At 28.6% G+C, this 13,618-nt stretch overlaps 1 protein-coding gene across 20 annotated transcripts in view; it reads left to right on the forward strand.

Annotated features, from left to right (window-relative positions):
• The window catches only part of LOC105671809 (very long chain fatty acid elongase AAEL008004-like), a 334,136-nt gene that overhangs the window by 319,291 nt on the left and 1,227 nt on the right, over window positions 1–13,618 (forward strand). For 15 of the 20 annotated variants that reach the window (XM_067356999.1, XM_067356996.1, XM_067357004.1 and 12 more), the window contains 3 exons: window positions 973–1,059; window positions 13,090–13,162; window positions 13,227–13,498. In XM_067356999.1, coding sequence (XP_067213100.1) covers window positions 973–1,059; window positions 13,090–13,162; window positions 13,227–13,498 — 432 coding nt within the window. The other 5 variants (XM_067357008.1, XM_067357011.1, XM_067357010.1 and 2 more) reach the window with 3 other exon arrangements.

Genomic DNA, 13,618 nt, shown 5'->3' on the forward strand with positions numbered 1-13,618 from the left:
TATAATTTTACAATAATAAATATTTATAATACAAATTTATATTAATAACTTGATAATAACTTAATAACAATTGTTAAAAATGATTTAACAAAGAGAAAAGGAATGAAAGCAAATGAGGAGCAGGCGGATCACACATTTTGTTGTAACTTCGGGCATGGAATAGCAAGGAGAAATTTATGATTTCGCAAATCCTTCGGCGGAGGATTGAAAAGATTTCCAGACAAGGTTAAAGGGAAACAAAATAATCGCAGACATTATCTTCATGCGCCGTGAGCATTTTTCTCACAACTTTTTCAACTGCGTTTAGCCTCGATATCGACAATATGCAAAATTTGACGTCAGATCTTTCATAACATCTTCCTTCTCGGAACGCTTAATAACTAGATTACTCACATATTTACAACAGGCATTAACGATGAAAATGTGTTCAAACGAATTTGTTTATTTATTTTTTAAATAAATTTATACACAGCAATAAATGATTTGCATAAAAAGGTGACAGTTATTGCTTGTATATGTTTGCATACGTTAAAATATATTAATGATGATAGCAATGTTTGCAAATAATACTAAATCTAAATAAAATGGTACATGATATATGGTAAATATGTAAATATATTCTGTTCCCCCCCCCCCCCCCGCTGATCAACGTAAGTTTCTTTTAATTAATATTATTATATTTATAATTTTAAATAGATTTCCATAAACATTCTTCTTATTATTACAAATATGATAATTTGTTTAAAAATAATTGTTGAAAAATATGTTTAGTAAAATGAGGAATTAAACGATAAGCTGACATAGCATATTGATTTAATTACATGCCGCAATAATTTGCGGTAACATGCGATAACATGCGCAATTTCTGAAATTATTATTCATGAAATTTAAATAGGTGAGGAATAAAAGATTTAGATCATATATTGTATATATTGTTTATTGTAAATTTCCAATAATACGTTTGCAAGAAAGAAGGGGAGAGACTGGTCTGATGCTACGGAGGCGTATTGCTCGGTACATTGCACTGCTGCCGCTCCGGAGGACGTCCACGTCGTTCAGGTGAGCCACGAAAGGGGGAAAGAACGTGTATCCGTCACACTAAAGACATGAAGCCACCACTCCACACACAGTGTTCGAACGGTGTCTCGTTAACTTGCGCCGGCCACTAATCTGCCCTTTACCGTCGGTCTCATCGAATCGGGATTTTTCCCACGTTTTTCCCAATTACGCACGTTCAAGCAGGCGCAGTTGCTATTCGAATTAGGTGAATAGTCGTTATCGCGTTGTCAACGAGAGTGCGAGAGCATTCTGTAACGAGCAATAATAGAGAGACTGAGGGTGCCGAAAATCTCAGCCGCACGGGAGTTCGACAGATTGGCGGTATCGCGCAAATTGGCCACAGGAAAACTCTTAAAATCGCGCGATCGCGATCAGTAAAGTAACTACACGTCACAAGCAACTCAGCTTCGGCCAGCGGCAAGAAAATTTTCAGGCCGATATTCGGCTTGTAAATTTTTCTGAAAAATTTTGTGAGTACTTAGATTATAATCTATTAACAAGTTATACTTTGAAGAAAGTTTTTTTATTCCACTGGTAGATAAGTTTAATCAAAGCTTAGTTTTTTTTTTTTGTTAACACTTTGAGTCTAATTGGGCGAATCCAAAAAAGTATATCCATAAAAGATAAATTGCATAATTGCACAATTACTGACCCAAAAAGAATTTTGCATTGAAAGCTTAATTAAATCAAAATTATTATTCAGTAAATTAACTCTTCTTTACATAAAATTACTTTTTCTCAATTTTATTATGCATTATTGCTTATCAAAACGACTGACTGCATCTTATATTCTAATTTTAATTTTACATTCTAAAGAAATTACTGGCAACTTAAAAAATGTTATAACTTCTACGCAAATAAAATCAAGGACAGATTTATAAGAAATATCGATTACGTAAAGTTATAAGTGCTACAAACATTATATGTCACCGTTTAAAATATAATTTTGGAAAACAAAGAATATTTTAATTTTTTATTAAAATTTAATTATTTTACATCAAAAAATAATGAAAAAAATATAATATATTGTAAATTATATTATACATTTTATCATTGTTAGTGCTGAAAATAATTTATCATTGTTAATAGTGCTGAAAAAAGATATTGCCGAATATTGAATACATTAACGTAATAGTGACCGATTCTCTGAACTGTTTTTTTATTTGAACAAAATGTAGATAAATTCAATTATTCCAGTTTATTTTTCTTTATTTTTTTTAAACAAAGCATAGTTTTTGAAGCAAAGCAAAATAGAACTGTAAAAGCATTGGTAATATTAATATTCACACATTTGTTGAAGCAAAATGATTTACAATTCGAAAAAAGTAATGATATATAATGATATATAATGAAGTTCAGCAAATAAGTAATGATGCATAATGAAGTGGAGAAAAAACAATGTTATATAAAACATAAATAAAACGTAGCTTCAGGGAATCTTCAATTCTCGATAAGAAAATTAATTTTCTGAATTATTTATCTCTTTTTTTACAAAGCTCGCATGTGCGAATAAGTGGTTTATTAAAAATTAAATCAAAATTATATATTATTCAATAAACTTCTCTTTACATGACATTGTTTTTTCTCAATTTTTCAATTATGCATTATTACTTATCTGCTCAACTTCATTATATGTATCATTATTATCATTATTATATCATTATAAAACTATGTTTTAATTATACTTCGAATAGGTATATTTTATTTAAACTATTTATTCGCGCAGTGAGCTTTGTAAAAATAGAGATGAATAATTTAGAAAATTAATTTTCTTATCGAGAATTAAAGATTCTCTGCAGCCACGTTTTATTTATGTATCATCATTATTATTATATTATTATATATCATTATATATCATTGCTTTTTTTCTGAATTTTAAATTATTTTGTTTCAATAAATGTCTAAATATTAATATTATAATGCTTTTGCAGTAATATTTTACTATGCTTTGTTTTAATATTTCAATTACATAAAATTTTAATTACTTATGCAATATATTTACTGCATAATTATTGAAATAATTGTTTTTAACGCTGTACTGATCTATCAAAAATGGAAATAACTGTATTTCTCTATTTATCCACCGGTTTGTTGCATTAAATAATTCTGCAAGTAAATCATGTAAGTATAGGTCGTCCCTCAGTCCTAAATTCTATTTTGGTATTAGTCCCGGTTTGGTATCAGCTATCAATACTGGTTTTATATAAATTAAACAGATTTGCTTGCGCAATATTGAAAGATCAAAAAAGAAGACGTCATAGTACTACAATTTTTTCATCAACTGAAGGCCCGAAGCGTAATATGCAGATGGCAATATGCAAAAACTGTCTAAATATCATCTCTCGCATGCTAATCTCACTCAACTTTAATAAGATAATCATTTAGTAGAGTAGTTTTCAAGATTTTTATAAACTGATGGATGAACTTTATTAATACGCAAGCATTTAATTAAATTATTAATTTTAAATTTATTTGCATTGGTTTAGTTTTTATAAATAGATACTTGTATGAATAAAAAATTCGTTTAATTAACTCCGTTTAATCGATTCTTCTTAATTAAATTTTAACTTTAAATCATAAAACTTCACAATGTTATTTATTTATGGTTTGATCTATTTGCGATATGTGCATTTATTATCTTTCATTTAATTGCCACTTTAATAACTTCTTTTATGATATCTACACAGGCATTAGAAATTATTTAATTTCCGTTCGTGTGCAATTTTGTAATTTTATCTTACGTAAACCACGCACTTCTAGAAATAAATATAAATGACAGACTACATAAATGATTTCAAACGTAGCTTATTAACTCTATATCGAAAAAAGATTTCATTAATAACGTTAAAAAAATTTAATTTTACGCACAATTATATTACAATTACAATATTCAGAGCGCTCAATTTTATTCATAGGACGAAATCCCTATGTAAACTCGCGCCGAATTAAATATGGCAATGGCATGTATACCGGTTTTCGCAGGTATTTCACAATTGTTAAGTACGATATGGAAATGCGATTTGTATATTCAATGACTTGTGACCCCCTTCTGTACGTGCTATATATTGAAGAACTAGTAAGGATGTATACAGCAGGATGTATCATGTCTCAGAAGAAGTAGCATACATATTAATGTTTTCAACAAGACATTAAGAATATATGAACTGTTAAAGAATCGCAAAGTCGCTGACAATTTTCTCGCGAGTCTCGGTGCCGAAGGTCGCGAGAATAGGTAGCCGGAACTTTTTAAGGACGCGACCGAGAAAGTCACTGACTTCAACGCTATCGATAATGATGTGCCATTATTTTACGCAGGTACCTATCGACCGTAAAAATTATTTGTACGTCATGCCGGTAGTGCCGTTTAAAACGCAAATAAAAAGAGAATTAATTAAAAGTTCTCATGTGTCGAATTGAAAAATTAAAGTGGAAAAAACGTTAACCGCACACAAAAAAGATCTTTAGAGAGTAGAACAAAAAAAAACATAAAAGCCCTTATAATAGTCATAAAATATTCGCGCTAATATATTTAAAGCTTCCGTTTTAAAGTTATTAAATAGATGGTAATCAGCTATTTTTTGTTCAAAGGTCTATTAGACAGGTCGACGAGCATTTCCTTCGTTGTACGTTATGAGCGTTTGATCGATTATATCCATAGCGAACGTCTTATTTTCTCATTATCGAAGCAGCACATTATGGATGTGATAGTGGATTACGCACGATTAAAGCTTGCAACATCGACACCTAATCTTTGAACTTGCGACAAAAAACGGGGAAAGGGTTCGAACAATTTTAATCGATTTCTCCTTAGTGATGCAATTCGTACGATAGCAACAATGCTGTCACCGCGTTGAGAAAACATTTATCTTACACTTTTTTTTACGTATATTTTATTTATTTATTCCTTACCTGAAACAAGGTACGTGCTGCATAATTTAATCCGCAAAAAACTGGTAAACATATCGCGACGCGTGACTGCGGAAATAAATATACGAATAACAAAGCGTATATAATTATCGTGTCGAGTCATGTTGTATTTCAAACAATTAATTAAAAGTAAATCAAAACTAAAGTGCCGTTTAGGCCGCTATTATCTAATTTATAATGTCACGAAACCTGCACGCCTAATCAAATCGAATGAAACTGCATTCCATTTGCTTATTAACGCATTGCTGATCTCCGGTCATATACATATAATGCGCGTGATAAAAGACAAATTTATCAAAATAATAAATACTTTCCACAATTCAAAATTGCTCTGAAAATGCGCTAAAAATGTTTAAAAAATTTTGAGAGAAACATCTGAACAAAATTATGCGACAAAAAATAAAATTAATAAAATAAATAAAATTAATATAACAAAAATCAAAGAATAAGGACTCAAAACTAGCATTTAATTTCAATTTTCTTTTTGATTCACTGTAATGTAGGTCGTCTTTCTGCTATGTTGAAAGACAGTAATAAACCGACAACAATAAATTGCGCTGCAAAGAATTTTTACATTTTGCATTTATGCAAATTTTATAATTATTATGTCGAGCAATAATTATTACGTCAAGAATTTTTTAGAAAATAGAATCAATCGGCAATCTATGTAAAAACTCTCACGTTTGGAATTAGTTTGAAATTGCTATTTTAACTCTGTGTGTGGAGTGAACGCTTGCGTGATATCTGTCATTGTTAGATGGTATTTTATTATTTATCTCATTTTTATATCTTACTATGTTAATGATATTTTTAATTTCAGCGATTTACAATGAATTACGTATAACACATCATATAACACAAAAAGAACAAGATTGCTTCGTAAGCATTATTTCAACGAAAATAATGTTTATAAAAGCATGCTCTTGAAACGCTATATAGCTGAAAATAAAATTATTTTGTGTATAATATTGTGAATAATATTGCTGCTAGAATTATATGCAGTTTTTTTACACTTTAAATTTACTTATTCCATACATACATATTATATATTCCGAAACACTGTTGACCTCAATGACATGAAAATTATGATTACGGGCTAATATCAATTTTATAGGAAACCGTATACTACGTAATATAAGACTATCCGTGGTTACTGCGTAAATCAGGTCATTGCTTGCGGCCAAAAAAAGATTAAGTATTTCGTATTTTATATTCATTTTACATTGCATTTAGCCGCGTGTGAAAAAAAAATATATATATAAATAGATATATATTTTTACACGCGGCTAAATGCAATGTAAAACGAATATAAAATACGAAATACTTAATCTTTTTTTAGCCGCAAGCAATATATATATATATATATATAAAATCAATCAAGAGTTTATGATCATCAATCATAATTGTATAATTGCAGAATCATACTAATATGACTTATTGCTGCTATGGCATTTCAGAAACATTAGAAATCTACTGTTTTTAACATGTGTTACGTCACAGAAGGCTAAATTACGACGCTTAAATTCTAACGATTATTTTGGTGTGCGTTATTACGCCAATTATTGAATTCGCAAGGAAATAGCCTTTTCGTGATCGGTCGCTACGTATTTCTGTAATGTAGGGTTGGCTATAACGAGCTACTACTTTGGCAAAACCAATTAGGTAGCCACCGTATTCACTTTTTAAAAGCATGTGAAGTTACTTTCTAACTTTCGAAATTCACGAATGTTGTAATAAATGTATGAATAATTTGAACTCACTTTAGGCAATCCATAATTTTGTTAAACTCACTTTAGATAATTCATAATTTGCGATGAAATTCTTTATGTGCTGTGTACACAAGCATTTCAAAATCAGAATAAACATATGTATAAAATATATATCAGTGATATCAGACATTTTGAACTTTTATACTTTAATTCTTCAAATTTTCTATTGAATTGAATTGAAGTTTTCTATTGCATAAATTTACAAATAATATTTTATCCCAAATTGTGTCGTAAATTATATAGATATATATTTAAAACGAACTTTAGAAACTATTTTTTTTTGCTTTTTTTTAAATATTTCGCTGATGTGCATTTCAAACATTTTCTATCTAGAATAATACTTGCAATTGAAATCTTGCTTCGAAGTCGAGTTAGTTTACAATTAAATATTGCAATACAAATATAAAATTAATATTTTATTTTAATTTATAAAATAATTGCTTTTTATAACAACACATGCTATTTATGCAAACATAACAAGCTAAAACATTAGATTAGTTAAATAGTAACAAACGATACTAGCTGATTTATAAAAATTAATAATGGAAAAAAATTGATATACTTGAATTATATCGAGTGTGACTATTCTGAAACAAAAAAAATCAAAGAAAATCACAGCAAATATAAAACTACGCATATCAAACATATTGGAAATTGAGATTGCGAATGGAGGATTAAAAAATTCCAGTAAAGTAATTTCAATTTAAATTTAATCTACTTTGTGCTGATAGATCAATTTCCAATTTCCAATTTACAATCTTCAATTTCCACTGCATAGTCGGATACGAGTTTAAATCTTGCGTTATTCGGTTGCAAATTTTTATCATTTATTATTTATTAAAAATATGTAATATAATATATTTGTATTAATAATGCAACTTTTTTAAATATTAAAAAATTTTCCATAAATCAGAGAAAATAGGCACACCAAAAATGCTGTGTATATTCTACTATACCAAATAATATAATAACAAATATTCCGCAAATGTCTAGAATTATTATATCTTGCATATTTAGAATATCATATACCATCATGAATTAACCATGTAACAGAAATATTTTTACATGTCTTGAATTTTAGAAAATATGGATGTCATTCATGTTTTGACTTGGGAATTATTTGCATAGAATTTACGAAGATTTATAAACAATAATGTATGAACCAGTGCAATATTTTTTATTCCAAACGAAGTTATTTAGAAAGCAAAATCGGTAGCTGAACGCGCAACCTTAACATCCACAATTTGCGATAAAAAAATTTAATACAATTCATTATATTGTGATATCAAATGCGCGTTAAAATAACTATATATTCCTAAGTTAGTACATTGACCACAACGCACTTCTTGTTTAAATTTTAATAAAATTTTGACGGTCACCGTCTCACGTAAAACCAGTCTCAAGGTGGAACACTTGCGAATAAAAACTTATGGCGATCTTTCTTCGTCGCAAAACGACGAGGATACCTTTATGGGATCTTGTACACGTACCTACATTCATTTTTGCCGAGGTCACGGAATGTCTATTTATCGCGTAAAATTTGATGAATTTTATTACATGAAAATAAGTTTATTCGACAATTCGAATCAACCATTTATAGTCATTTTTCTTCCCGCCCTTTTCTCTCTCTAATGTCTTTTATATTGTTAGAGTTGCATTTATTTCGATGTTAAACTTTCTAATATCTGAGTTGCACAGTCGATAACCACAATTATTTCCTTTCTATGTTTTATATTTGCATGAATTGCATGTATATAAAAGTTAGAGTTATGTTCGCAAGTCACAGATAACTGACAAAATGTATCGGTGTAATTCTTAAATGTCGACTGAAATATATTGCTCTCAATACCGAGGAACAATGTGAAAGGTACAATTATCTTTTAACGCAGCAAATAAATTTAAATAATCAAAGTATATAACCTTTATCGGTTATTCTTAATTTCTGTTGTAAGTCAAAGAAGGTATATATCATTCATTTATATGTGAATATTTCAAATATTTCTGTGTGTCATTGACTGAATTAAAATATAAGACTGAATAAAAATATAAAATGAGTAGAAAAACAAAGAAAATTACTTATACAAAATATACATATATAAATAATATGCATTGCAAATGTAGATAAATTGTACCAAATTATAATTTACATTGAATGAACTGTTATCTGAACTGTCAAATACCAAAGTTAATGTAATTACAGTGCACATTTTTAACATACAATGGCTAGAATTTTTATGAGTGATTATTTGCATTATTCAATTATATATTAAATACACAATGATGAATATTTTATTCAATTTAATTTGCAAGTAGAACATATGACTTGCTATTTTAAATGAACGCAGCTTATAAATCACTTTTTTCATCATACTATTATCGATACAAAAATTTTTTATTTTCTTAACTTATTTTGTTAGTTTATATGTCAAAATTACTTAATAATTCTAAAAAAAGAAACACAAATAATTAAAAACGTGAGTACAAAGTAAAGAAAAATCTGGGAAACAAGATTCTATTTGAGAAATAATATTTTTTTAATAATTGTTAAATATGCTGGATTCAAATAAAGCATAAATATTTCGCGTTTCTGCGCAGCGAGTTCGTATTGCGTACGAGTGTAAAATGCTGTGTCATAATATAATGAAAATCTAATATATCCTCTCTATGAAAAATTCATGAATATAAGCTTTGCTAAGTCATATTGAATTGAGAGTCGGACAAGTGAATATTCTTTTATTTTAACGTTTCTCTCTCTCTTATTCCAACTTGTAAGTAAAGTAAGATTTATTGATCCGGACATTTTTGTTGCGCAATCGATGTCACTTCAGTTTAGAAATGTACTCTTGAATTTTTAAACAGCTTGTTGAAACCTCTCTAAACGAAATACAAAGTAAACAAGATAATCGACATGTGCGAAAAAATAATTAAAGATTTACAAGTGAAAAGTACACTTAACATCTCAGAAATTTCGATTGCATTGCCGTCATGAATTCTTTCCGCTTTCAACGGATCTTGCTTTATATGTTTATGCGGAGCATGGAAAGTTCCGCGAATAATAACGACCGGTTTAAATTTATTTTTTATTCCTCAAGGCTTTTCTCCCAAGGACATTGAGTACCCTGCAATCACAAATCAAGAATAGGGTATCTCGTAGATGCACCGTGACTTGTGCTTTCATCAGACCGCTCGTCCATTAATCAGGCAATGCACCGTCGGAATTCGGTCTCACCCAATAATATTCTTTCACTCTTTTTTCTTCTCGATCTCTACATTTATTATAATAACAGATATGCTGAATAGTTAAATAAAACTTGAATCACACATCCGTATAAAAAATGGCAGGGTAGGTAGCATTAACATAAGCATACGAGAAGAAATTGCCTTTTTTTCCTCGTAAAGTGTGGTTGACCACAAAAATTCGGCCGCAATCATTGTCCTTCGAAGATCTTAATCATTTCTTTTAAAGCCGCGTTGTTAAATAACGATTTACTGCTAATAATGATTTCACAAGAAAACACAACAGCCAGTCGATTCTTTTACCGCTTACGACATACTGACTGTGACATAGTGCCATTATCGTATTATTTGTATTGAACTAAATTATCGATTTTTATCTATACTGTTTTCGATATCTCACAAATCTAAAAAAATCTAAACGATAGTTGAAAACTCTTGTTAAAAGAATCCAGTAGATTGCTTACGAATTGCAATTGCAATTTATTATAAATTATGATCTATTGTTAGTATTAGCCTTAAGTAATATTTTCACAAAAATTACGCATTTATAATAATTAAGTAAAATGTACAAGATGTTGGAACTAATAATAAATACTGGTAGTAAAAATATTCTTTTTTTCTTTCAAACTTTCTAGCTCACATTTTACATATTTTTTTGCAAAAAGATAACATTAAATTTTACGTAAACTTTTAAGCACTTGTACACGCATTAAAATATAAGTGTAAAATGAAGACAATATATTTAATTCAGAGGTATGTAACAATTTTACAATATGACTATTAAATTTATTATTTTTCACTTATCTTTGTAAAAGCAATTACATATTGCATCACGAACAGTCACATATATACTTATATCTTTGCGAATAATCACAAACGAATCATTTACTATCATTGCGGTGGCCTTTAAGGATACAGAATGAGATAGATCATTTGGAAAGTCCGCTCGTTTATCCTGACGCGTACAATGGAGAAAGAAATAAAGAAAAGCAGTAGTTTCATGCCGCTGTGCGCAGAAATCTCGTTTACCTTGATCCGAACTTGGCCTGAAACTTGTTATTTCCTTGAAAAGATCTTTGACCGCTAATAAAATCCAAAATCTTTCTTAGCACAGCACATAAGTACAGCTCTCGAGTTTCCCTTTTATTTTCTCTTATTTCACTTTTTATTCGACATAATTAGTTTTTTCTTTTTACATAAATAACGTTCTTCAGTGGATGCGTAAATTATATAGGCAATTTTGCGTATTCCACGAATTAAAGTAATGAGAAATATTCGTGTATTTAAGTTCGTAGATTTTACAGATTAAGCGTGCTGTGAAAATTTTGCTGACAATAATTATAATATCATTAAATGCAACACGCTTGTGTTTTGATTGATATTAAATCAGCGGCATAATAAAAGATTAAAATACGATAACTTTAGAAGATTCTTACATTTTTCGTTTTTTATCTGGTTAGTTTTCTATTTGGTTTTCGGTTTCGCGTCGAAGAATTCTGATGATTCATGTAAGTAAATCCACTTTCTCTTACAAAACAAAAGATCATTCAGGTAAAAGAAAATCGAGTTAGCTAATATGCTGAATTCGATTATATTAAAAAAATTACATTAAGAGAGAAACATCGCACATCACAAATAGAACGTTAGAAGATTAATTCTTACTAATGTAAATTTATATTTATTAATTTCGTCACCCCAAGAAACATTTTTGTAATGTTTTAGTAGATCACAGGATTGCCAAAATAATTGTACATTGTATAATTTGCTTAAATATAATGTCATATTTAAAGTATACAATTTATAGACTTAATTATAATTAAAATTATAATAATTAATATTATTAGTAATTATTTCAATATAATAGTTTAAATGTTTTTATTATTCCTGAGAAATATAATCCAAAAAAGATAAAGATATAACTAAGTACAAGCTATGATTAATTTTATAATTAGTTACTGCCAAAGGAATTGGCGATTGATTCACATTTGCAAAGTCTCGGATAATCAAAGAAAATTTTTCGAATTCACAGAACGCTTGTTGAAATTGCATGTATATGCAATCGCTCACTGCATTTAGGAAAAGGTATAAACTGCTTTATAACTCCCATCTTAATCGCTCCCTCAATTTACATTCTTGACGATAGAAAACGATCGAAGAGACGACGCGAACAATGCATTGCACTTTTGTCGCCGTATGTAAATTTCTTGACATATCCGCGTAACGACGTAGTTGCAACACTGTATAAATGTTGCAACCGTTGGAGTAATCTTCTGAGTCTTATGAGTACTTAAACTCGAAAAAAGATGCAATAGTGAAATTTTCGTGCAAAATAACGAAAGCTTTTCCAACTCTCTCTTTTTTTCAGTTACATATTCATTACAACTTAAGAGACAAAACTATTTAAATATCTTATTATTATTATCCTACAGATAAATATACGAAGCACAATTTATAAAAAATTAAATGTATTTCATATATATTTGTAAACTGTCATTAAAACATAATAAAAATTTGTGACATGATGAAAATTTTATATTTTCTTATATTTTACATAAAGAAATAGTCTAAAATGTTAGAATTGACCATATATTTTATTCAATTTTGGATACTTGGATTTTATACTATAAAATTTTAGTGAACTTAGCATTTTTTAGAATTCACATTTTCTTTTCTGCGATGCATTAAATCTGATATTTTAAACAAAAAAAGTCTATGTTAATCAACTATCATTGAAAAGTTGTATTATAAAGTATTATAAGGAAATGTTTTAAGTTCTTACATAAATTTAATAATTAATTAATTTTTTTTATTGCCAATATTTATCCATAATTGCATAGATGTAATTATTAACATAAGGATCATTGGTTTAAATATGATAAAACGTAAATTTTAAATTTTATTTAAATTAGTTGTATTTTCTTTTTATATTACATTTTATATTTTTAAGGTTAAAAATTGCACCCGTGTAGCACACACAATGTTATGTTCTAATTTCTTTAAAAAAAAAAGATGTGAAAATTGATAAAAGAAAGAAAATTAACTTTAAATAACTTTAAATAACTTTAAATTAACTTATAACGTGTTTTTTTTTTTACAGATTTACAAACTTAAACGATCCAAAATGTCGGGTATCGTAGAATGGTATAGAGATTTGATGGACAATAAGCAAGGTAATTTGTAATATAGAGATTCCCTAATTATTTTTTTTGTGATATTTAATTATTGTCTTTCCAGATCCGAGAACAGTAGGATGGTTTCTAGTTTCTGGTCCTGGTCCAACCCTGACGATCGTAGCGACATATATATACTTTTGCGTTTCCGCCGGACCGAGATACATGAAAGACAAAAAACCATACGACTTGAAGAACACCATGATAGTTTACAATTTCATTCAAGTCCTTCTAAGTCTTTACCTCGTTCATGAGGGCTTGCTGAGTGGTTGGTTATACGAATACAATTATATTTGTCAGCCGGTTGATTATTCAAATAAACCGAGCTCAACGAGGGTAAGAATTAAATAATTTTACAATAATGTTATAGCAATATTTTTCTACATTTGTATTATTGCATTTTTATAATGAGTTCTACAATTTTTCTATAATCTTTTTACATTGTATGAAAATATT

Source organism: Linepithema humile, chromosome 6 (assembly GCF_040581485.1).
Source record: "Linepithema humile isolate Giens D197 chromosome 6, Lhum_UNIL_v1.0, whole genome shotgun sequence".
NCBI lineage: Eukaryota > Metazoa > Arthropoda > Insecta > Hymenoptera > Formicidae > Linepithema > Linepithema humile.